Source organism: Thunnus maccoyii, chromosome 13 (assembly GCF_910596095.1).
Source record: "Thunnus maccoyii chromosome 13, fThuMac1.1, whole genome shotgun sequence".
Taxonomy (NCBI): domain Eukaryota; kingdom Metazoa; phylum Chordata; class Actinopteri; order Scombriformes; family Scombridae; genus Thunnus; species Thunnus maccoyii.
Genome location: NC_056545.1, coordinates 28,053,834 through 28,078,070, shown reverse-complemented (window position 1 = coordinate 28,078,070; position 24,237 = coordinate 28,053,834). Strand labels below are relative to the sequence as shown.

General features: G+C 38.8%; 2 protein-coding genes across 6 annotated transcripts in view; one reads left to right on the top strand and one right to left on the bottom strand.

The window, feature by feature from the left end:
- The window catches only part of gdpd5a (glycerophosphodiester phosphodiesterase domain containing 5a), a 28,925-nt gene extending 14,751 nt beyond the window's left edge, over window positions 1–14,174 (bottom strand). For 3 of the 5 annotated variants that reach the window (XM_042430115.1, XM_042430119.1, XM_042430118.1), the window contains exons 1-2: window positions 13,843–14,174; window positions 5,025–5,199 (exon numbers count right to left, since the gene is read on the bottom strand). In XM_042430115.1, the coding sequence (XP_042286049.1) occupies window positions 5,025–5,141 (117 nt within the window). In that variant the 5' untranslated portion in view covers window positions 5,142–5,199; window positions 13,843–14,174. Of the gene's footprint in view, window positions 1–5,024; window positions 5,200–7,020; window positions 7,085–13,842 lie in introns of those variants that run through there. The other 2 variants (XM_042430116.1, XM_042430117.1) reach the window with 2 other exon arrangements.
- A 5,989-nt stretch (window positions 14,175–20,163) lies between these two features.
- serpinh1a (serpin peptidase inhibitor, clade H (heat shock protein 47), member 1a) lies at window positions 20,164–23,790 on the top strand. The gene is made up of 5 exons (XM_042431395.1): window positions 20,164–20,356; window positions 21,941–22,562; window positions 22,642–22,740; window positions 23,017–23,249; window positions 23,339–23,790. Exons 2-5 carry the CDS (start codon window positions 21,965–21,967, stop codon window positions 23,639–23,641), a joined length of 1,233 nt encoding a protein of 410 aa, XP_042287329.1. The 5' UTR covers window positions 20,164–20,356; window positions 21,941–21,964; the 3' UTR covers window positions 23,642–23,790.
- Window positions 23,791–24,237: the final 447 nt, after the last annotated feature.

The following is a 24,237-nucleotide window of genomic DNA, read 5'->3' as shown; positions in this document are numbered from 1 at the left end:
TTATATAACCAGCTAGGAGATAATTAGATGTGTGTGCAGGTAAAGAGCAAATGACTGAACTGATGAAGCAGTTGAATCTACACAGAAAGGCTTCTGAAAGGTGTCACTTTTAGTCAGGAGAGGAGAGGGCATGCAAACACATCAGGGAAAATCTTCTAACCAGTAAAACAGCAGAGGTGACAATATGACAAGGTATCAGAGGCTGTTTTTAATTGGTTTAACAGCTACCTCGTAGGTCAGGTGACTGTGCATGGCTATAAGGCACTGAGCCAAAGTCACGTTGTCAATTCATCTCATGCACCACACAAGGGTGGAAACAGTGTCCTATATATGAAACAGTCACTTTTATGGATACCACAGGTATTCATAGAAATGTTATGTTTCCAGTCCTCCTGTTGTTTCATACTATGTCAGACCATTTCCCAAAATGTGTGCATTACAGATAGATGCCTCCTACAGAGATTAGGATTCCAGTTTGAGGCAGGGGGTCACCAGTGAGGGTCAGAGAAAGGTTGTGACTAATAGGTGAAGTAATCCTTGGCTGAGAAAATCTCCTTGGTGAAGAAAAAGGTGATGAGAAGAAGCCTGTTTCTCAGTAACTGAAGCCAACGTCTTCTTTAAGCGAGGCATTCAATACTCAACTGCTCCAGTGGGGCTATTCTGCCTCCACTAGCAGGGACTTGCTCTGACTGGAGGTGGGCGCTATGGACAAAAACTTTTATGTGAGCAAAGGTCATTCTAGGTAACAGCAATATATTGTGTGATATTGTGACATTTTGTGGAGATTGAGACCTAATATAACCAGATGAGAATGGTTGTCTTTAGCTAGTCCAGCAAATTAAATACCTGACAAATTAATCTACAGAATTAAATTGATGAAATAATCCTCTAAACCATAAAACTAGTCCTGCTCATCGATTTGCAGCATTGTCTTCCATGGATGAGATGATACAGTATGGTAAAATATCCACTGGTTGACAAAATCTTGATTGTATCACTATGTACTGTAATTTGTTATATCGCCATAACCATACCTGAACTTCAGTTATAGTACACAAAAAACATTTTACACACCATCCCTTTAATTGCTATTAAACACATTTACAAAATTTCATTTCAAAGGGTGGTAGTTTTCTCCATTTTCACGGAGAGCAGTGTGATATCTGACACTTTCTCCTGAGTGCTACATGGCCTTGACAGGTCCCTCGGTCTCTCCAATTAGAACTGCTGGTACCCAAGTTCTGACAGCGCTCATAAATCCTGATCTAAGTGCTGACTTCACCATATGATGAACTTCTCCCTCCTTCTTTCCTCTGCCGTACAGAATGGCCTATATCAGACAAGGTCAGTGTCAGCTGAACATTGACACTAACAAAGCCAGTGGATATGAGTGTAATTCCAGATTAAAATGGAAGATCTGTTGATAGTTTTTTCCATTAATTGTTTATAGTCCATAAAATTTTTGAATTCCATTACAATTTTCCAAGCCAAAGTTGATATAATCATTTCATTTTATTTCCAACCAACAGTCCCCAAAATATTCAGTTTGATATCACTGCCGACTATAAAACCAGATTTTTTGACCACTTCACGGTAGGGAAAGTTGTAAACACAACACTAACATACTGCATTATCACCATATGAAGTTTGTATGGCAAACAGTTGCCTATTTACATATTCAGCAGACATAGAAACATTCACATTAATTTGGAGTCAGGTTTTGTCCACCTAGCTGCTAAATGTTCCACTTCCCTCACCAGCTTGTCACTTATGTTGCCTTTCTGCTGACTGTTGTTGGGCAAGGAGCTGTTCATCAGAGCTTTTTGAACCATAATATTAAAGTTGCGAGCTAAAAAGAGGCTGAAGACACTCCGCAGAGCTGAAGGGAACTGGAACTGAGGGAATTCATCACATTAAACGTAGTCATTAAGATCTCCTCCAGAAATGTTTTAAAGATGTATATAAAATACTCTAATTTGAATAATATTTTGTGTCTGATATGAAACTTCAATTATCTTGTTAAAATCCTTAAAATGACATCTTCTCTCTCTCATTAAAAATTCCAGAATCTATAAATATGCAAATATATTTAATTTCAGAAGTTTTCCTGCTGGACACAAGATGTCTCCTACTTCACTGTAAAGTTTATTCTTGGTGTTTGTGCACTGGAGGCTTCAAGTTTCTACATAACACTTGTGTAAGTTGAATACTGGACCACAATTGGCTCCAAATTATTTGTGATATCACAAATCCTGCTCATAGGTCCTCCCCTTAAAATTGGATTTTCAGTGAGCACAGAGAAACTTTCCACTTTCAGCAAACTGCATATAGATCATTCTGCACAGTGAAGATCAAACATTCAACTGAACTTACAATAAGTAAAACACATTTTTGAGTGGAGGGAGACTTTAATATATAAATATTGATTAGTGCAACTTTAAATGGTTGTGCACACAAACTGTAAATGTACTTCCTCTTCTTGGATTAACTATATAATATTGCTGTCGGCCACAACACTAAAGTGCAGAGCTGGGACTCCCCACAATGACAAAGTGAGAAAAGCAGAGGTTCAGATGATACTGATGATGTCTGAGGGAACATTAAGCCTGAAACACATAAAAGCACTGAGAGTCAAATCCATCCTGGATCAAAACACTGACATTGCTTAATAATGAAATCAGTCAGCAGTGTAAGCAGACAACATTTCAAAGCATGAATGCTAGCTTCTCTGCTTATGTGCGTGTGCCGTGTGTGTGTCTACATGGTGCTTTGTAAATGGAGATATAGAGACGAGAGAGGCAGCTGTGTGCTGTTTTTTTATTCTTGGTCAGCACATAATCAGTGCCTGCTTCACACATTCAGTAAATGGACTAATTTATGGCCGAGCCACTGGCTCTTTGTGATAAAGACGACATCCAGCAGGAGTTAGCTGTGGCTGCTCAGTGGGTATCCAGCACAGCTGGGTGTCTGGCTCTGATTTACTCGTCCAGACACTGCACTGATTCTGTCTGGATTGTTGTCACCACTAACTTTGTCCCTTAAGAATCCAGAAGAAAAAGAAATGGGATGTCATAAATGTCTATTGGAAACAAGCTTTTTAACTTGAGGTTTAATTAGGCTCACATATTTTCAATTCTGTCTTAAAACAATACTCACATGCCTACAGTATATGTGCACTGAAACAGTTTTTGATCATGGTAATTGTTCCTCCTGGTTATACTGGCTGCAAATAAATTAGTATCAAATTCCCTCTTTGTGCTTTGACTGATAGTGTTTCTGGATTAGTAACATAAAGAGGGAACTTATAGGGGATACAGCAGAATTTCATCAGCTTTTACTGAAGTATAATTAGATTTGAACTTGTGTTGTTTTCTAAATCAACAGGATTTCTTTCCAATGGTAGTTGAGATCCAAAAGATCCCCCCCACTTCTTTGTCTGCCTCTTGACCAAATACTGTCTATTAAAGGCAAAACTGCTCAAAAATATGTATCAAAAATTTTATTTTATTTATATGTTCAACCATAAAAAAACATGGTGTCTTGTGTTTGAATATTTCACTGAATATGACCATCAAATAGCTTCAATGAAGTGGGTTACTGTTGTGTAATTTTGTGTTGCCTTTCACAAAGCCTGACCTATTTTCTGTGCTTTCAGAACCACAAAATGGAAAAGAGTTCATTTATTCCTGAGGTGTGATCAGGTTTCATTGCAGCCTCAGCAGGATTGTGTAGTCTCATTACCGGCCTCTGTTTTGCTCTACTGTACATTATGTTCAGTGAGCCAGTGGCCAAACACTCTCCACTAAATTTACTTTCTTTACATAAACACCTATCTACAGGATCCCTGTAAATAACCACAGAAAACATGGAAATGCGGATATCAATCACTGTTTTGGCTACCCTCGTTTTTAAGCCTTTATTATTATACAGCAAATGTACATCTCTCTTAATATATCAATCCTGTTACTTGTTATTATCATTACAACTTACATTTTGGAAACTTATACAGTGAAATGATGTCTGTTGAGACTCTCCAAAGGGCTGATGACTGAGTTGGAGGGTAGGTTACAACTAAATCAACATTAACATTTAGACGATGAGCTGCAACTACTCTGGATGAAGCATCTGTGATTCACTTAATAACTGTTATTCTTCCTCCCTACAACTATCGAAAGTGTGATAAGCAGTGGAAAGATGACGCTCAGTTTCTGCTTTCTTATGAATAATGAGTCTTTTTCTACTTTCTATTATTCTGTGTAATGACTGAGCCACCTCAGGGCTACAGTAAACACTTGTTCCAGCCTATTGGAAGAAGACTATTTGTAACACTGACTGACATAAATACTGTATATTAATGGGAGAAAGATCATAGGTAAGACTGGGTATTGAATCTCAGTAGTTTTTTTGCTACAGACTGAAATGTGTCCATAGTAAAGTGTATTGAAATTCAAGTACTGAAAGATCAGATAAATTAAATCAGATTTTTGAAAGTTTTAGACTATTTGATTCAGGCTATTTCTCACTACTGCTTATGTTTAGGGTGATCTTTGGCTTATTTAGTTAAATGATAAAAAATGATTTTGTAGGAAAACATGTTGAACTACAGAGTCCCCCTGGGGTCATCTTGTGGTAGAAAAAACATGTTGACATGGACATACATACAAACATACTTGAACATGACAATTTCTTTTTGCTTCTAACTTTCTTTGTGATCACTCAGTATAGCTAAACTCACAGTCAGACTGCTGTCATTAACATGTAATTTTGTTTATTTTATCTGATGATGTTGTGATCATAAAATAATGATTTTATTGATTTTATCTGCAGAAAAGCAGCATGCTAATGACTGCTGATTAACATAGCCTAGTATTTATATAAGAAGGACTGTATCATGAATTAAAACACACCACCTGTACCAGTGATTTTAAATTGTTGCTATTTTTATTAGGATACTAAGCCAATAATACGTGAAATTTCTATATTATTATTATATCCATACTTAAATATCAGTGGTGTTATCTTACCCTGGAGCTGTCGTCTTGGGAACGCTGGTAGCGTTTCCAGCGGCAACCATAGATCCCAGTGACAAAGGACACAAAGACCTGCTTCTCATAGACCTGTAAGGGTTGGTGTTTCACCATGCTCCTTCAGCCTCAACGCGCCACCAGTCTGTTAACATCCCACACAGGACTGGGAACCCTGCAGAAGACCCAGGTGTTACTAAACAGCAAAAGCTTTCAAACATTTTGCTCAGTCTTTGTACATACAATTACATTTTTCATCAACATTGTCATGTCACGTCATGTTGTTGAGGTATATTTTCACAAAACAAGGTGAATATGTTGACAGCGCTGAGTTTTGTTTGGAGTAACAACAGCTGTGAGAGGAAGTCAACAACACTATTCAACAGTGAATCATGTCTGGGACAGACATAATAATATGGTATATGCTTTACAGTCACTGAGTCAACCTTTACCTATCTAAGTGTGACTGTGGTAAAGTGGCATTGGCAATAAGCAACAGTTAGGGATGTGAGCTCTCAATAGTAGCACACTCTACCTATTTATTTGACTAGATCCTTTAACAAGAAGAACATCAGTAAAAAAAGGGAAAGAGTAAGACTGTACTTTGCCGTCACACTCTCTCCTGCCTCAGAGAAAAGCTGGTTGCCTTGGTGGCAGGTAAAAATGTCTTGGCACAGAAGGTGTTGTTTTTCATGGCTCTCTGGAATTGATGGTGCTGTGCCTTGTGTCTTTTTTCTAAGTCCTTTTATTACTAAAAAGTCTTGTTTAAGTTTTTCTTTTTAGCATTTTAGATTTTTTTAGACAGGATTATACAATCGCTTAGTTTTAGCTCATGTAATCTACAGTATGTGCTATTTATATATAGTCTAACATCTAAAAATAAAGCTGGATACTGAGAATAAGTTCCCAGACTAAGCACTTGACCTTTAGGGGCTTTTTGTTTATAGCACCAAGGTATTTATTAAACACCTTGGTTACCTGGTAAGTGATTGTTTTTCTGAAAATTTCCAAAGTGTGATTGGATTTTTTGTTTTGTTTGTTTTTTGGCTCCAGTTATAACAATATTGGTCGATCCACCAGTCTGTTCCAGACTGAAATATCTACAACTACAGGATGGGTTGCTGTGAAATTCCCTAATGACTTCGGTTTTCCATCTAGTGCCAAAATTTCAATTTGTCCAATACTTACTACTGCTTAATACTTAATACCACTAAGGGATGGCAATAAGTGTAGGACTTTATCATTCTATCCCTGACAAAGTCTGATATGTTGTGTTTTAAAATGTATTTCAGTGTTGTTAATAAAACTGCAAAACTAAAATTAAAGAAATTCCCACAATGTTAGCTGTACTTTGTGTTGAGTGCTAATTAGCATGCTAAAAGGCTAAACTAAGATGGTGAACCTGGTAAATATTACATGCTAAACATCAGCATGTTACCATTGTAACTGTGAGCATGTTGGGATGCTGACGTTAGCATTTAGCTAAAAGCACCACTGTGCATAAGTGCAGTCTCTCAAAGCTGCTAGTGTGACTGTAGACTCTTAGACCATATTCAGACCAAATCAGCTGGTGTGGTGAAAACGCCGCACCAGCCTGCCATGAAAAAGTTGATCCAGAGTCAACTTTTGGACAACCACAACCTAATGTCACGCTGCGGTGGCCAATCACAGCCGGCGATCAGACTGATTAGAGCTGTAAAACCCTGCCATGAGGGAGTATAAATATGTTACTATGAGGAAGGGAGGACATTTCTCCTTTTTGTAAAAAGTAAAGTCAGGCTTTGCTGTCAGCTTCCTGACTCATTTTAAAAAAGACAAGAGAAAAAGAGAGAGAGAGAGAGAGCGAGCAGCTGTGGTCAAGTGAGCTAGAGAGTGAATGAGGAGAGGGAGCAGTGGTAGTGAGAAAGCTGGTGAATCAGATCAATAAAACATTATTTTCTGATTGTTTCACAGCAATTATGTTCTAGACCACAAACACGCCCACACCCCCACATACCTCTGCGATGAACCACATGATTTGGTCTGAATACGGCCTTAGTCTTGGTTAGTTTTAAAGGACCAGTGTGTAGGATTAAGTGGTATCAAGTGGTGAGGTTGCAGATTGCAACCAACTGAATACCACTCCCCTCCCCCTCCCCTTCCAAGCATGTAGGAGAACCTACGGTGGCTTTGGTGGCCCTCTCTAGAGCCAGTGTTTGGTTTGTCTGTTCTAGGCTACTGTAGAAACATGGTGGTGCAACATGGATGCCTCCATTTAAGAGGACCCACTCCCTATGTAGATATAAAAGGCTCATTCTAAAGTAACAAAAAAAACAATTCTTATTTGCAGGTGATTATACACTAACTAAAACATACTTATGAATATTATATTCCACTTCTGCCAAGTCTGTTCCGCTAGATGCCACTAAATTCCACACACTATATCTTTAATTCAGATAACTGTGTTTCTAATTCTGTAGTTCTGTAATGTGAGAAAACGATGGCAGTGTTAAAGGACAGGTTCACAATTTTTCAAGTCTGTCTTAAAACAACAGTCAGGTCTCCATATGAACAGTGAAAAAGGTTTTCCTCGCTGTAATCATTCCTCCTGTTCATAGAAGATCCTTTTCAAATGTGCTTTCAATGTAAGTGATGGAGGCCAAAATCCACACAGTCATTTTGTGCAAAAATGCATTTAAAAGTTGATGTGAAGCTTATATGAGGCTTCAGCAGTCTGAGTCAAGTGGATATCTGCCACAACTACAGTCTTTTTAGCATCAAATTCCCTCTTCGTGTTTCCTCGGACAGTGTTTCCTTGTTGAGCTGTGGTGGAAGTATAGTAACAAAAAGAGAGACTTTGTCATTAAAAAGACTGTAATGTTGAAAGATATCTACTTGATTTGACTCATTAGGATGACTGAAGCTTCATATTAGCTTCAGATAAACTTTTACTGTGGATTTTGTCCCCCATCACTTACATTTTAGGTCCATTATGAAGGGATCTTCTAATGGTCAGTATTAACAGGAGGAATAATTAAGGCAAGAAAAACCCATTTCAATGTTCATTTGGGCACCTGACGATTGTTTTAAGACAGACTTGTAAAAGCCTCCTGTCTGAACCATATAGAGGATGATCACAGCGATAGCCTCAACTGCATCTAAATCTAAGTTTATTTACACTCAAACCGGCCGTTCTGAATGGTGCTGTTTAGACAGGATGAGAAGGCTGCTGTGGTGCTTGATCCTTGTGGTATTTTGACCAAAGCATGTCAGATACATTTTATTAAGACCCCAGGGAACTGTGTTAACTGGTGGAAAAGAAGTATAATTTGGCTTCTTTAAAATAATGTTTCCCCACATAGATGGATGGATTCCATAGCTGACTAGTCTTAAAGCCAAATTGCAATTAAACACCACATTGTGCAGTTGGGTTTAAAGGAATGTAGTTTGTTGCCTCAAAGCATCTATTTCTTCCACTTCTTGGTCACTTGTGTACTGAACACTCTGGACACTGAGTACTGGTCATCAGTGGCTCAGTCAGTCAGTCAGTTAGGAACATACACAAGTCAATAAATGGAAGAACAAATTAACCTCTCATGCACACACAAACTGCACCCAACCCAGTGCAAAGAGCAGACTGAGAGCAGCTCACCTCTTTTAAGTCATTTGAACCCAAGTCAAAAGTAAACCTGGAAAGAGAGCACTGTCTTAAAGGTGCAGCGTGTAGAATTGTGGCATCTAGCAGAACAGACTTGTCAGAAATGGAATATAATATTCATAATTATGTTTTCATTAGTGAATAATCACCTGAAAACAAGAATTGTTGTGTTCTCTTCAACAGAGCCCGCCATATTGCACCGCCATGTTTCTACAGCACCCCAGAACGGACAAATCAAACCCTGGCTTTAAAGAGGGCCTTTCGTGTTTTTCACAGCCAATGCAGGTTCTCCTACATGCTTGGAATCACTCTCTGATTGGCTAGTAATAGTTGCCTTTGTTGGCTGGGTTAGTTAGGTTTAGGCATAAGGAATGAGATTGGTTAGGGTTAGGGTAAGAATATCAGGGTAAACTAATCAGAAGCAGAGTAAGGCAGGTCATGACTTCACCATCCTAGGTAAAAAAAAAATATTGCGAGGGGGAGGGGTATTCGGTTGGTTGCAATCTGCAACCTTACCGCTAGATGCCACTAAACCTACACACTGGTCCTTTAAAAGACATGAGCTTCAGAGGGATTTGGTTGGCGGGTTGAAAAGGCTCCCTGGCGAGTGCCTCAAAGAGCATCGGTTAATTCCCACTGAGGGGCATCTGTGAGTGTTACTGGTCACAATCGTCTGACCCCCAGGAGGAAGCGTTTTGCCCATATGACAAGAGGAGATGGATGAAGTGTACACCCTTAAGGCTGGAGTCAGATGGACAAAAGCACTGTGTCAGAAAAGCCAGGCCTCCTCATTCCTTTCAGTGAGACCACTGTGTTGGTATAGCAGGTGATCAGGGCAATTTAACAAATCAACCCCTGATCCTCACACCAACTATGAGCCATTTGGTGCTATCGGTCCCTCTATAACCAGAGCGAATTCCCTGGACCCAGCCACGAGGACGCTGTTTTCTATAAAGAAAAACACTCTCACTGTCTAAAGTGAACATAGCTCAGCTGAGATAAAAAAAACCCCAACATTTTATTGATTATCTTTTTTGACAAAAGAGGGCATTGAATGACCATTTCAACGACAGATAAAGGCCTGTTTCCTGGTCAACGGTCCTTAACAAAACAAACTGCTCCTTTGTCCTTATCTCAGAGCAGAGAAATTACAACATGACAGAATGAGCCGGCTAAATCTGTGTCTGTCTGTGTCTGTGTACAGCTAACACTCAGTTTCCATGTCACCTCAAGATTTTCAAAGATTCAAAGCACATACAAAGCTATTTCACTGATCTGCTGATGGTGCTAGAGGAAAAGTCAGTCATTGGCAGCTATCCTCTTGGGACCTTCAATATCTGTCAGACTGCCATTGCCATCCTAGAGCCACATGTTTACCGTGGCTAAAAATGCTGGCAATGAATGAGTAATAAATAAAAAAAAGATGTAAGAGTGGATGAAATAATTGATACTGCCACAAATCAGGAATCTTTTTCATACAGTATTTTATCAAGACTATCAAATGATATTTCACAATGTGTATTACAGGATTATTTAATGATTTAAAATGATAATTATGACCAATATTTGACCAACATCCTTATCTCCACTTGGTCGGTGTTGACATTTTGGCAGCAAAGCTTGCTGTGTGATTGAACTGGGCTTAGGTTGGACATTTTGCCAGCAAAATTAAAAAAAAAAAAAAAAACTTAACAATTTGCAGAGTATCATCTTTAAAGACATTTCAGTGACTTCAGGAATGGTGTGTTGGTGCTCCACCCCAACCCCCACTACTTCCCTCTTAAGGATACTTACTGTCTGATATAAATAGCTAAACTCACTTTAAAACCTTTAAAAGAATGACAAAATCCTATCTAACTGCATGCCATCTGGCTCAGATATGTACGCCATGTTTGCTTTAAAAGGGCTCATGCAACAATACAAATTTGTTGGGTATTGTCTGTCACATGCTGTATAATACTTGAGCTGTGTATCCTATTCAGGTTTTTTCAATGGGTGAGTGTGAACATTTGTTGAGCATTCACTGCTAACCTAAATCTATCCAACAGTCTTCAAAAGGGGGAAATTGTTGTGCATCCACCTTGCAGATCTGCATGCTTTCACTGTTGACTGGTTATTATATGGGAACTCCCAGGCCTGAGGGAGCCTTTTGCTGCATTCAGGGGAGTTGGCAGATTCCCAGCATTCAAATCCAGATCCCGTTCTCAAACAAGGGCCAACTGGAGCTGAAATCACAGGGGCCTGATTCCAGCCAGGTTGGCCCATTGTCTCTCTGTGCCTTCCGAGCATGGTGCTACCGTCACAGTGTGTTTGCATCATGAGGTAAATTATGGTCAGTCAGTCAGGGGTGACACACTTCCCTCTGTTTCTGGGTAATTTCATACTTTTAACTGTCCAGACAGTTAGATGGTCTTTATTGAGTAAAAGGATGTAATTATGATAATTTCCTCTTCAAATATTCATCTGTATGTCTTTCTTTCCCAGTAGACATAAACTGGACAAAATGAAGTTAGGTTGATCTACTCAGAGGTTGCTTCCTTATCCTGATAAAAGGGAAATGTTTTCTGAAGAGGTGCACATAAGTGTTTCTGTCTGACATCAGGGTTTATTCCGCGATGGTCAGATCAGATGTTTTTGATTGAGTGAGGCTGTGCAGGGAACAAAGGCTATGCTTAGTTGCAACACAAAATATCTTCAAAGAAATCCAAGGAAACATGCAACTGTTATTGGAAAATGACAGCCGAAGTATTCCTGGATCGTGAACTTCCATCAACACTTGGTGGAAAAGATGAATCTGCAAATCAAAATGTGTGCCGCATAAACTGCGGTGCCTCTGCAGGAATCTGTCCAACACAAGCTCTATTTACAGTGTAACCATTGAGAGCAAGCACACACAGACACTGGACACAAAAGTCTTTGACCTCACAAGTTTGATTAACCTGCATTTACCTGATGAAAACACACTTCAGCAGTATTTTACCAGTTAGTGTCCTTGCTTTTGTGGTTTAGGAAATTTGCTACAGTATATAAACTGTGATGAGTCAGCAGTGTTAGCTGGTTTTATGGAGTACTTACAGTAGCAGGAACTGCACTGTTGATTAGACTCGCAGGTCTAATGCGCTATTAATTTTTAATGTATTTTCTATTGTTTCCTTTATCTTCTGTTGCATATTGTGTACAGTAAAGTCTCTCTCCTGCTTTAGGACATGAGGACAGGCCTGAGAACTGCACGTTTTATTTACGTGTTATTGTTGCATTTAGATTTTGCATGATAGCTCCATATATTACTCTAATTTAAGTAGGTTCATCTGTGTTCAAAGCTCTCTCTGCTGTGTTTTATATTGGCCTCTCACTCAGCTGGCTTAAGGCCAGTTTCCTCTAATGAACCTGACATTTACCTGAGAGCACTTTACTATCCTCACTTCCATGCCAGCCTCTAGAAGTAACCTGGTTACTGGTAGCACCCATCCGTGGCTGCAGGAACTTTGTGGTGTCAGAGTTGTCAGTGGAGTTAGAATCATGTGCTCATTGAATAATAATACAATAATCCGCTAAGTCTCAGCCGACCAATTGCCACAGAGCCTCTGCCATATCTGTCTATTATTAGCCCTTTATCTCGGTCACTGTCGCCTCTTTCCAGGCTTCCATCGTTCACTCCTTCATGAAATTTATATATGCATGCATTAATAATATCCTTAATCTTTCAGTGGATTTAGCCAAAAATAGAGTTTCCATTAGTGCCACGCACTCATTATCCACACACAGGGAGGAGTATGAGGGCACAGACTGGAAACAAAGCTGCAGCTGAAGGCAACAGGTTTGTTTCAGTAAATTCCGACGTTTCCCTGCATCCATGAGGCGGTTAAAAGACCTGGGCCCCAGCTAATTAAAGTGATACCCTGTTCTCCTGCCATGCACATCAATGGCCAAGCGGCACCTGCTAGTTGTGAGGCAATCATTGATTCATTAAAGATGATTTAAGCCTGACAGATTAATGTAAGTGATGCTGCAGGAAGGCTGGGATACAAATAGAGATGAAAATTGGTAGTCAGATATGTCTTATACTAATCAGATTTGGAAGGACAAAAGGACAGACCAATGTAATTAAAGCTTGATGAATTTGCTCTGCGAAGATGATGACGTCACCACTTGGTTGTCAAAGACCCTTCCAATTTTTTTGGTAAAAAAAACCTACTCAAGGTTTTCAGCCTTTAAATGCCCCAATACTCGGTCAAGAAGTTACATATGGAGACAACCGATAATTACCTGCAGTATAAAAGGGTCATTTATACTTTAATTTTAACAGCAATAGTTTAAAAAACCAACCTTTAATTATCTACCAATTCAGTATATTTCCATGTCAGAAAAAGGCTCCAGAGTCATGTCATAATAAAGTCAGTTCAGTGTGTGTGTGTTTATGAAACAATATCTTATTTTTGTGTACTTCCAAACATTATCATTGCTTTTCTTTGTGTATGTACCAAAATAATTTAAGTACGGCTGCAACTAATGATTATTTTCATAATCTATTAATCTGTTGAATATTTTCTCGATTAATTGATGAGTCATCTGGTCTATAAAATGTCAGAAAATGGTGAAAGATCATTGTTTCCCAAAGCCCATGATGATGTCCTCACATTTCTTCTTTTTTGTCCCTACCAAGAGTCCACAACCAAAGATATTCAGTTTACTGTCATAGAAGACTAAAGAAACCAGAAAATATTCACATCAATCAATTCAACATCAATTAATTTACTAGTTGGCAACTAATCGATTCATTGACTAATCGCTGAAGCTCCAAATTCAAGATAATTCAGCATCATCATGGAGAGTTATGGTCTTAATTCTCATTTTAGTTGTCTCCATCAACTTCCCCATTATAGTTCACATCTATCATATAGTATCTGTGCTTGTAGAGAAAGTAGACACAGTAGAGTGATGTTAGGTGCTGCTGCTGGTAACACGTTTTATGATAATTTCCTTGAGACCTTGTAAATCTATGAGAGCAGGTTTTGGAAGATCTGATCCAAATGATTTCATTCATAAAAACATCCAGAGAAGATGAATCAACTGTCTGATTATAATTCCATCAAACTGACCGCAAAACAAAACACTGAGGGCCAAGTGACACTAAATGAGATTATATGAAGATAATCCGATGAAGTGCGCACAGACACTTACCTTACCTCCACGACAGCCGTTTTTCCTCCCGGACAAATGTTGAAAACGCCCGAAGCTCTCGGTTAATCAGTTATTTCCATGGATGTTGACATAATGTCGTGACTTCACAGTTGGACTTTACGGATTCATATGATTAGTCTTTAAAGTTACTTTCAGCTGCCGTATGGGACAAAGCGATGGCACACATCAGACTACTGTGTACTCCAACAGCGGACACCTGTTGTAACGCGGCAGGAAAAATACTGAAATATTGAATAGACTCAGAACATTACAGGATAGTTTGTCCTCTGAGTAAAGACGCACCTCCAGTGTTCATAGAAGAGTTAAAAACTGTAATCCGTCAGACGCGGTGTGGGTGGAGCTGTGATGCACACTGCAAAGAATATCCGGTCTAAGCATGTTTTTACACTTGCTATAATATTAACTGCTGTGTTGAAATGGGTACTTTTTGTAGTGTGCCTCATGTCTGTCACAGGTAAAAAGGAGCTGAGCAGCAGGGACTGGATCTGTAATTCCAGGCTGTATATGAGTCTCATTATTCCACACAGAACATAAGTAGTATCGCTTTCTGATCAGGCTCTTTCTAACAGGTTTATTAGTTGTAACTGATGGCTTTAATAGTGGCTAATAGATATTCACAGAGCAGTTATAAAACTACTGGGTTGCCAGGTTGTGAAAAAATGCCTTTAACTTATCATATGTGAGCACTTCTGGGAAAGGGCTGAAGATTTGGATATAGTCAATGTATTAATCACTTATTAAGCATATATTAAATGTTTACCAGCATTAATAACTGCATTGTTAACTAAAGACAATAGCCAGGGAGGATTTTTTTACAAGCTGGATATCAATGGATCTAATTAATAACTTATAACTAATCTATAAAGGATTAGTTCATTATTTTAAATCATAAACCTTTGGATGCCTTATTAAAAAGAAGATACAATTTTTTTAAAAAACTTTTATCATTTTATTGTGCTGTTCAAGCTATTGAATTCAAGTTTGATTGATTTCATTTTCAAAAATATCCAAACAGTTTATTTTCACTGGTTGATCATTCTCACTTTCAATCTGGAATAATTCTGAAATAAAGTCTGCCAGAAAATACAGCTTGATTTGTTTCAGGAACTCTCTGGAAACCAGATGGACTTACTGTCTACAGAAGATTTAAAACATGACTTTATGACTCAATACTGGATAAAATGCATGATTAATGTTTCCAATGAAAGGAAACACCACTGCAAACACCTCTGGGCAACATAAGTCCGTTTTTTTCATTTCTACAGACATAAATCTTATGCCATAAATGTGGCATTGCAGATATTAATATTGCAGAAGGAAAGACAGCAGAAACAGAGATAAATGTAGAGGAGAGGAAGAGGAGAGAAGAAACGACATTTTGGAGACAACTGATGGACAGATGGGGTCATTTAGAGAAAATTAGACGGTGAGGACAACTTTTAGAGACATGTCCCTAGTTGAGAGGCCTTCTCATAGGGTTAAGTGAAGTATGTCACAGTGTGGGTGGAGATGTCAGGAGGGAGAGATCAAAGGGGGGATAAGTAATAATTTAATTAAACTTCTCTGTGGGGGTTGAAGTTGCTGAGGAGGGTGGGTTGGCATTGGCCCCATCACTAAGAAATGTTAGTGTTTCCTGGAATTCACCAAGCAGAGCCACAGGGGAGGTGGTGAGGAGGTTTGGTTAGGGTTGATGGAGTACTGAGTTTCCAGGGAGCAGACATGAGCTCGAAGGCTCAAAGAGCAGATGACGTGTACATGGTGCAGAGATTGGGAGGGAGATATCACAAATTAAATCAACTAATTTTATGAATGTTTTGCAAATCCCACTCATACTTTCTGAAAAACAGCATTTCATTTGTTTGACTCATTTTAATTTGTCTTGTTATGCCAAGAAATCTCCAAAACTGAGCAAAAGAAAACTAGTCTTGCTTTAGGCTTGTTGGCATTACATTTCTGATATTATTATAGTCAGAACATGCTCTCAATAAATAGAAAACCTTGGAATTCTCAAAGTTTTTGAGCCTGGACAAGACAGTGCTCTGCTTTTCTCTTCACTTTAGATTTAGTTTTTCCTTGCCGCTGTCACCAAGTGCTTGTTGATGGGGGAACGTTGGTTCTCTGTATATTAAAGTGTACAATCTAGACCTGCTCTAGGTAAAAAGTGCCCTGAGATAACTTTTGTTGTGATTTGGCGCTATATCAATTAAAATGATTTGATTTGATTTAGATTTAATGTCACAGACTATTTAGGCAATTTAACTGATTGTTGTAATAATTATGTCACATTCAGTTGTAACATTACCGTAAAAGACCCAGTAGGCTGTGTATTAGCAACACCTGGTAAAGAGGTAGAGCAGATGAGTAAAGTCTTGTAAGAGATCTATTCCAGGCCTTGCAGTCAGAGATTAACCCTTGGTTTGGGATAATTACGTCAGATCCCTTTAATCCCAAACAATGTACCAGTGGCAGTGACAGTCCCTCAGATAGAAATTCTCTTACAGATGAAATGCATTTGCTGGTGCTGTGATGGTGTCTTTGACAGAAAGTTGAGAAAATCATGTTGAGAAACATGTATTTCAGTGAAATGTGGAAACATTTGAGTAAAATCTAATATTAGGTTATTCCAAATCTGCTTTACATGTTTACATTTGTATTTGAGACAAATTCAATTCCTTTGTCAGTTAATTATGATGATGGTGATGATGATCATCTAATGGTGATGACAGTATTAATAGCAGCAGTAACTTTAATACCAACAGTAATAGAAAGAACGTTATTTAGCCTCCTGTATTTAAAGCTAGCTCTCTGTCGACCTCTAGTGGTCATTGGAAGAAAGAAGAGGAAATTAAAGTTGCTATTTCTGCCACCAGAGGGCACATGCACCCTCTGTACTGTAGGCCACTTGTCTGTCCTGGCCAAATAAACAAAAGATGGAACCAGAGACTTCTATACAAAAAAATTAGATTTTTATTTATAATGAATTTATCCACTTTTGATTAAATTGCATAGAAAGGGATAAAATAGTGCAATAGGATAGTGTTATACTGAATAAATAAATCAATGAATCACTAGTTAAATTGAAAACAGTTTTACACCATTACAGAATTACTCAACTAACTTCAAAAATGCTTTTCTACAGTTCACCCTCTGATGACAGTGGTCAACTTTTGTAGCAGTGCAGCCTTTTGGTTTGGCTTTGGTTTGGTCTGTCATTTAACAGAAGCATTAAAGCATCGCAACAAACATTCCACAAAGTAAATATGTAATATAAAATGTAATATTAAATGTTAATATACAAAAATATTAACATTTACCAACTGGAACACAGTACTCTCCCCCAGTCAGAGACAAGCAGGTGGCTGGAATCTAGATTAATGATATACCCAAGTGACTAAAAAAACATATTTGGATTATCATCCCTAAGCATACTGTGTTTCCTGTCTAATGTACCTAAGCAATCCCTCCAAGTCCCTCACTACACATGAAGAAGTTAAAAATGCAAAATATTTCAGTATCATTCATTTGCACCTGAGTATAGTATTTCTTGGTCCTATGAATTAAATCGTGAAATCATACTCTTCAGCAGATTTAAAGGAGCCTACCAAATCAAATCACCCCTTGACACCAAACAAACACTGGCTGCTGTCTCTCAGGTGTGTTTCAAAGCAGCTTTCAGCTCACACTCAGTGCCAGACTTCTACTACCTTCCCCTCCACATTTGTTACAGCCTCAGTGAAATGTATAATTAGTCCTCTCTGTGATCTTGATAAAGTGAATATATGTGAACAATATGGGCATGGTTTACTGAAACTATGAGTTTTGTTAATTTGGGGACGTGGCTGCTATTTGTTAATAGCTGCCCATTTGAAGACTCTGATATTCCTGTATCATCAAACAGTTCGCAGTGACAACAAACAGGAAACATGGAAGTATGTGTAAATGTCACTAAACGTAAGGTTCGATTGTCAAGTCATTAAAAGGCGCTCTACAGATTTTACACATGAAGTTCAGTTCATCACGGGGAATGCCTCCAGTTGCTCTGGAACAAGCTGTCCACTGTCTGAGAAACTAATCCTGATGATGTCACTAGGGATATTGTGGGAAAACAGTTACAAAATGGCACACTGAGTTTGAAAGATGTAGCCATTCACCAGGCTTGGGAAGTCTAATGTAAGCTGCTGGTTGGATTATGGAAAATGTAGGACTTCCTTGAGCTTGACTTTTACTGGGGGAAGTTTTGTTTCATTGTTTTTTGAAGTGTTTCTTGAAAGCCTCAAAACTATGCTGAAGCACAATTCACACCTGAATCAGAAGTGTCATAGAATACAACTGGAGCAGCACAGGAATGGGTTTGAATACTGGGCATAGACTTTGAAATGATTGTACTGGTCCATAGTGGGTTTGTAGATCATACAGAAACATAAGCAAAATCTTTGAATCCTTTGAATCAAAAATTTATGGCAAAGAGACACAGCAAAATGCTACACTATAAACAGATTCATAATTCTCTGTGTTCATATGATAACATGTTCTACAGTATGTGTAGTATGTATAAATGTTTTTTCCATTAGGCCCCAGATGCATAACAACAGCTGCATATAAATTCTGACAAGCCTTAGAGAACAGGGGCAGTGTTACACAGGACATGCATCCGCTCCTTCTGTAACTTCCTGCTGCCTGAACAACTTTCAAACATAGTGACTCCCAGGCAGGGGGAGGATACATATGACATCAGGAGGGAAAGACACAGGCATTCATGGGAAAAAATGCAACCAGAGCACTCAGTTCCCATACTCCACACACCTCAGATGTACATAACAAGACATAACAATGTTCCTGATTAAATAAAGCGAGAGATACTGCTGAATTATCTTTTTGATTTTTGCATTGAGAAGAATCAGTGTGTAAGACTTACATTCAAATAAAAATGATTCTATAATACTGAATATATCTGTAAAAGTTACTAAACTAGCAAGTTTGCCTTTGGTTCTCTCTATTGTTGTGGGGAGCTTAAGTCAAACCAAAACAGGGATGAGATGATGAAAACACTGCTGATACAGTTACCAGGAAGAAAACTGAAACTTTATCTGACATTGGCTGCCTTTAGTCTCTCTACACTGTTCACAGGACAGGTTACAAAAGTCATGCCATCTCGGCAGGTTACATAAACATAAATGAATAGACGACCCATTTTCTCATGATATCACTACTGTATATTGCTGCCAAGTCCACCACATTTGTGCCAGAAAGGTGATAAATCTACTCTCAGTGCCTCTCCAAGACAACCAGTCCTGTTTGTTATGTAACCCTGAGGTATAAGACATGTAGCCTGAGGTCACGTCTTGCTCGTGTTGATGTTAGCTGGACTGGTAGTTTCAAAGAACATCCTGTTGTCTCCTGCAGTTTGCTGTGCATTCCACTGCTGATACGGTTCTGCAGCAAACATAATGTGATCTGATTTTCAGTCATGCTGCTGCCACTTTTCAATGTTTAATGATTTAAGTGAGTTACACTCTCTGTTGTATAGGATTAATTGACACCAACACAATTTCAGAATAATGACAAGAAGTCATAAACCATAACATTTTAATGTCATAAATATTTTGCTACTCTCTGTTGCCAAGTGATAACACACAATAGCATTAATGTCATTTCAAATTCTGTCATTTCAGTCGGATCAGTAACTGAAATGTCTGCTGGGTCCTTCCAGGCTCACGGATTATGCATTTTACATTTTTGGTTTGTTTGGATTAAATATGAGAAGAAAAGGATAGTTTAGCATGTGGATATACTGCTACTGTACCCATGAAGCAAAGGAAACAAAAACTCAAATTGCATCAATAATGAATGCTTCATTATCAAAAATGGTGAAGAGAAACACCTCCGGGATGATGTACACAGCATCCAAGCTGTTCCACAAACAAAAGGACTGAAAATATAGTTGAGAATCTTGAGAAAAGATGACCCAGTGATGTGTAGATCAGTGCAGCAGTGTAGCCACCATAAAAACAGTAATTTAAAAGCATGTATAACGGATTCTACATCAAGATACCACAGTAGTAAAGTATTTATGTAAGAATGGGAGCTGTATTAAAGGTCTATCAGAGAATATAATGATGAAACTGTCTTAGATACTGATACTCTTGTATTTCAATGCAGTCAGTGAGTAATGTAACTTTATTGTGGGTCACTGGGTGCTAAGTGTCTGTGCTCCAACTGGGCTACAATTTCAGGCTTTAGGACCTGGCGGGGGAGGATTCTTCTCCCACTGCCCCTGGATACTATGGGCGGGACCGGCCTGGAAATAAGATTCCACTCACCGCAGAGACTTTCATGCTCTGAAAACCGGCATGACAATTCCTGCAATTGTCTCATACAATTCTGTTCCCACCCATCAGATACATTAACTTCATATAAAGCAGATTGGCGCTGGGGGATCTGTTTGTGAGCAGCTTTGGGACAACCGGCTGAATTGTTGAAAGAACCTAAAAAGGTAAGATAAAAGTACTGGGAGTAGGGGGGGAGGGAGAGTACTCTGAGCTGTGTTCAACTGGTGTAACATGCCCAGTCATGTGAAAAGAGGCCACAAAGTCAGATTTATGATATGCAGCTGTAGATTCCATTATAGATTTAAGCAGTGTGGGTCATCCAAATTGTCAGAGACATTTTAAAAAGTTGGAAAAAATAGAGGAAAATGTAAAAATACATTGCACATAATTAGAAATGCGAGTTCAAACTTTTAGGGAGTTGCCTGTAGCTTCTGACCCAATTCCATCTGTGACAAAGGACATTTGTCTACATATTACACTGCAAATTACATGTTTTCCAAAATACATGAACATTATTGATGGTTTATACATATACAGATTCTCTCATGCACTAAAATTGCATAAGAGAATTCTCTGTCATTCATTCATACTAAGTCTCATGTCTGATGAGTACATGACGGCTAGTGAGGCTATCCTAACATGAAGGGTGTGCTGAAATGATGATGATATAAAAAAGGTTCTGATGGACTTGAAAGAAAATACGGGTAAACTAAATTTACCAGTGTTAGTCACTGGCTCATTTGACTTTTAAAGAAACAGAGTACGATTTCAAAATGTCAAATGCAGTATACTTTTCAGATACTGTTTAGATCACATCATCAGCATTTTATAAATATATTCATCCTTGATAATTATGTTCTTAATTTGCTTGCAACAACACATGAAGAGTAATCTTTAAGTACTAATTTAAAACTACTTCTAAAAGCAAAATGTTAAGAATAATGAATGGAGAAAAAAAAAATCCCACTTTGTCCCCTTAAACCTCTTTCATGCATGTTGTGGTTATATATCGCTCCATCTCTCTTTGCTGGCTTTGTGGCTTAGTGAGCCTGTAAAGACATGTTTATGAGGCTGCTGAAAAGACATTCTTGATGTATATAACCTTTCGGTCTTAAGTAGAGTGTGGATTCCTTAACGTTTTTATTAAGAGGCTGATACTTGGACAGCCAGGTCATTTATCAGTAAACAAACATATTTTACAGAAGATTTGAACTTTAACTGTACTGCACATCACCTCCTCTTCTTAAAGCTGACTTTCCTTTACATACATGGACTGGAATAAAACCCTGACATTCTGTGTGTGTGTGTGCACACGTGTATATGTGTGTCAGCACTTCTTCCACAGTATGAGGAGCCAATCAGCACCAACCAGACACATTCCCCTATAAGAGAAAAATCTGAAATCTTAAATCTTATGTGTTCATCAGATTTAGCTGATCAGTGTTTTGGCCCAGACACATCCTGCAGCTGCCTACGTGGCTGTTACATAATTATTGCCTTGAGGACTACTGGGATAGATCAACTTTGTATGGGTGACCCAGCTCCCCCTGCTATTATCTTCTAAAACTTCAGAGTAAATCCTAAATATACCACTATAAGGACTTCCTGAGATTGGAAAAATAAGGAGAACAAGATATTTCAAACTGAAACAGAACAAACATCAACCCAACAAGATGTTATGTCTCTTCTAAGGTCAGTACATTACATTAATGACAGTATGTGATATTTGTCTTCATGTCTTCTTATAGGTTTTCACTGATTAGCATTACACCATGTGGGTAACAAACCTGGTAGCCCTGGTCCTCCTGGCCACTGCAGCCTCAGCTGCCACCTCTGCATCACCCGACAAAGTCCTGAGTAACCACGCCACCATCCTTGCTGACAACAGTGCTGACTTTGCATTCAGTCTCTACCAAAACATGGCAAAGGAGAAAGACGTAGAAAACATCATCATTTCCCCTGTTGTGGTGGCCACCTCTCTGGGTCTAGTGGCTCTTGGGGGCAAGGCCTCCACTGCTTCTCAGGTAAAGACCATTCTGAATGCGGCCAAAGTTAAAGATGAGCAGCTGCACTCTGGTTTGGCCGAGCTCCTGACTGAGGTGAGCGACCCCAAGACCCGCAACGTCACCTGGAAGATTAGTAACCGCCTGTATGGACCCAGCTCTGTCAACTTTGTGGATGATTTTGTGAAGAGCAGCAAAAAGCACTACAACTATGACCACTCCAAGATAAACTTCAGTGATAAGAAGAGTGCTGTGAACTCCATCAACGAGTGGGCAGCCAAGTCCACTGATGGCAAACTACCTGAGGTCACCAAGGATGTAGAAAAGACTGATGGGGCAATGATCATTAATGCTATGTTTTTCAAACGTGAGTCTGTATAAAACATGTATATGTTCGGTATATTATTCCAAAAACTGGTTTTAAAATACTTTTTTTTTCCCTACAGCTCACTGGGATGAGCAGTTCCATCATAAGATGGTGGACCAACGTGGCTTCTTGGTACCTCATAGCTACACTGTGTCAGTACAGATGATGCACCGCACAGGTAGGTGGAGACAGTCCTCTATTTTACAGTTAAAAACTAATTTGGGACACTTTCGATTTTTGCATGTGCTGTTCAGAGAAACAAAATCTGAAGAAAAGCTTCTTTATAAGAGTTGTAGATGCATGTTCATGCAGAGAAACCACTTGATCCGCTTTCTTTAAAGATTTATAAAACTGAAAATGGTACACAGCATGACGCTTTAACAGATTTCCAAATGGGTGTCTTAAGTAGAGATGGCCTACTAATATTTATAATACATTTAATTTGTTTCCTCAGGTCTCTACAACTTCTATGATGACAAAACCAATAAGTTGTACATCCTGAGCATGCCCTTGGCTCATAAGAAGTCCACTGTGGTGTTCCTCATGCCCTACCACGTGGAACCTCTGGAGAGACTGGAGAAGATGCTGACCAAGAAGCAGCTGGACACGTGGATGGGCAAACTGCAGCAGACAGCAATAGCCGTGACTCTGCCCAAAGTCAGCATGGAAGTCAGTCACAACCTGCAGGTAAAACAATAAAACATGTAAGTCTGAATTTGCCTCGGTCACTTTACATTCTTTAATGTAATCTACATTATCTCTCTGCTCCTCCTTAGAAACACCTCGAGGAGTTGGGCCTGACAGAGGCTGTGAACAAATCCAAAGCTGACTTGTCCAAAATCTCCGGGAAGAAGGATCTCTACCTGTCCAATGTGTTCCATGCTTCTGCCATGGAATGGGACACTGCTGGAAACGAAATGGACCCAAGCATCTTTGGCACAGACAAGCTGAAAAACCCCAGACTCTTCTATGCTGATCACCCTTTCATCTTCTTAGTGAAGGACCAGAAGACGAACTCCATCCTGTTCATTGGCAGGATGGTCAGGCCAAAGGGTGAAAAGATGAGAGATGAATTGTAACCACATGTTGACCTGAGTGTCTAAGTTAAACATCTGACTGTGTGTGATTGTATATTTTTTACTGCAATATGCTGAGAGAATTGGGAAAAGAAACGTACATTCCTGTACATCACATGTCGACAGCATTCCACAATACATGGCTGAAGAGATGTGTTTAAGCATTTTGTCCTGTGTTTTAGTGAGCAAAGCATTGTTCACAGCCCTCAGTTTTTATCTTAGTGAATATTTAATGTAATGGCAGATCACATTACAGATTGAAGACTTGCATTAAGTAAGATTTTCCTGATTAACACCTTAAATGTAAAAGTACAGTGTACTTGAATCTACTGCAAATGAGGAGAATCCATATGAAATTTTACCATCAGTATTTACCAGCCCAAACATACTCTGCTGTGATCACGGTCTACAACAATCTTTTTTCTATGCTTTCTGATTGACTTACAAAACAGTTTAGTCAAGCATGACTGTTTTTATTTTTGTAAATCCCAAAGTATTTTCATACCCCTGCTTTCCACCGCAAGCATATTTTTCATATTTCTAAAAGGCTATATTGCTGTTTTTTTTGTTTTTTTATGATCTACCCTGTATGCACAAGT

What these genes read in the sequence shown, in the direction of transcription:
- serpinh1a (XM_042431395.1), top strand. Translation starts at nt 21,965, where the DNA reads ATGTGGGTAACAAACCTGGTAGCCCTGGTCCTCCTGGCCACTGCAGCC. An exon ending in TAATGCTATGTTTTTCAAAC is followed by an intron (nt 22,563 to 22,641) that starts GTGAGTCTGTAT and finishes TTTTCCCTACAG; the next exon opens with CTCACTGGGATGAGCAGTTC. An exon ending in ACAGATGATGCACCGCACAG is followed by an intron (nt 22,741 to 23,016) that starts GTAGGTGGAGAC and finishes TTGTTTCCTCAG; the next exon opens with GTCTCTACAACTTCTATGAT.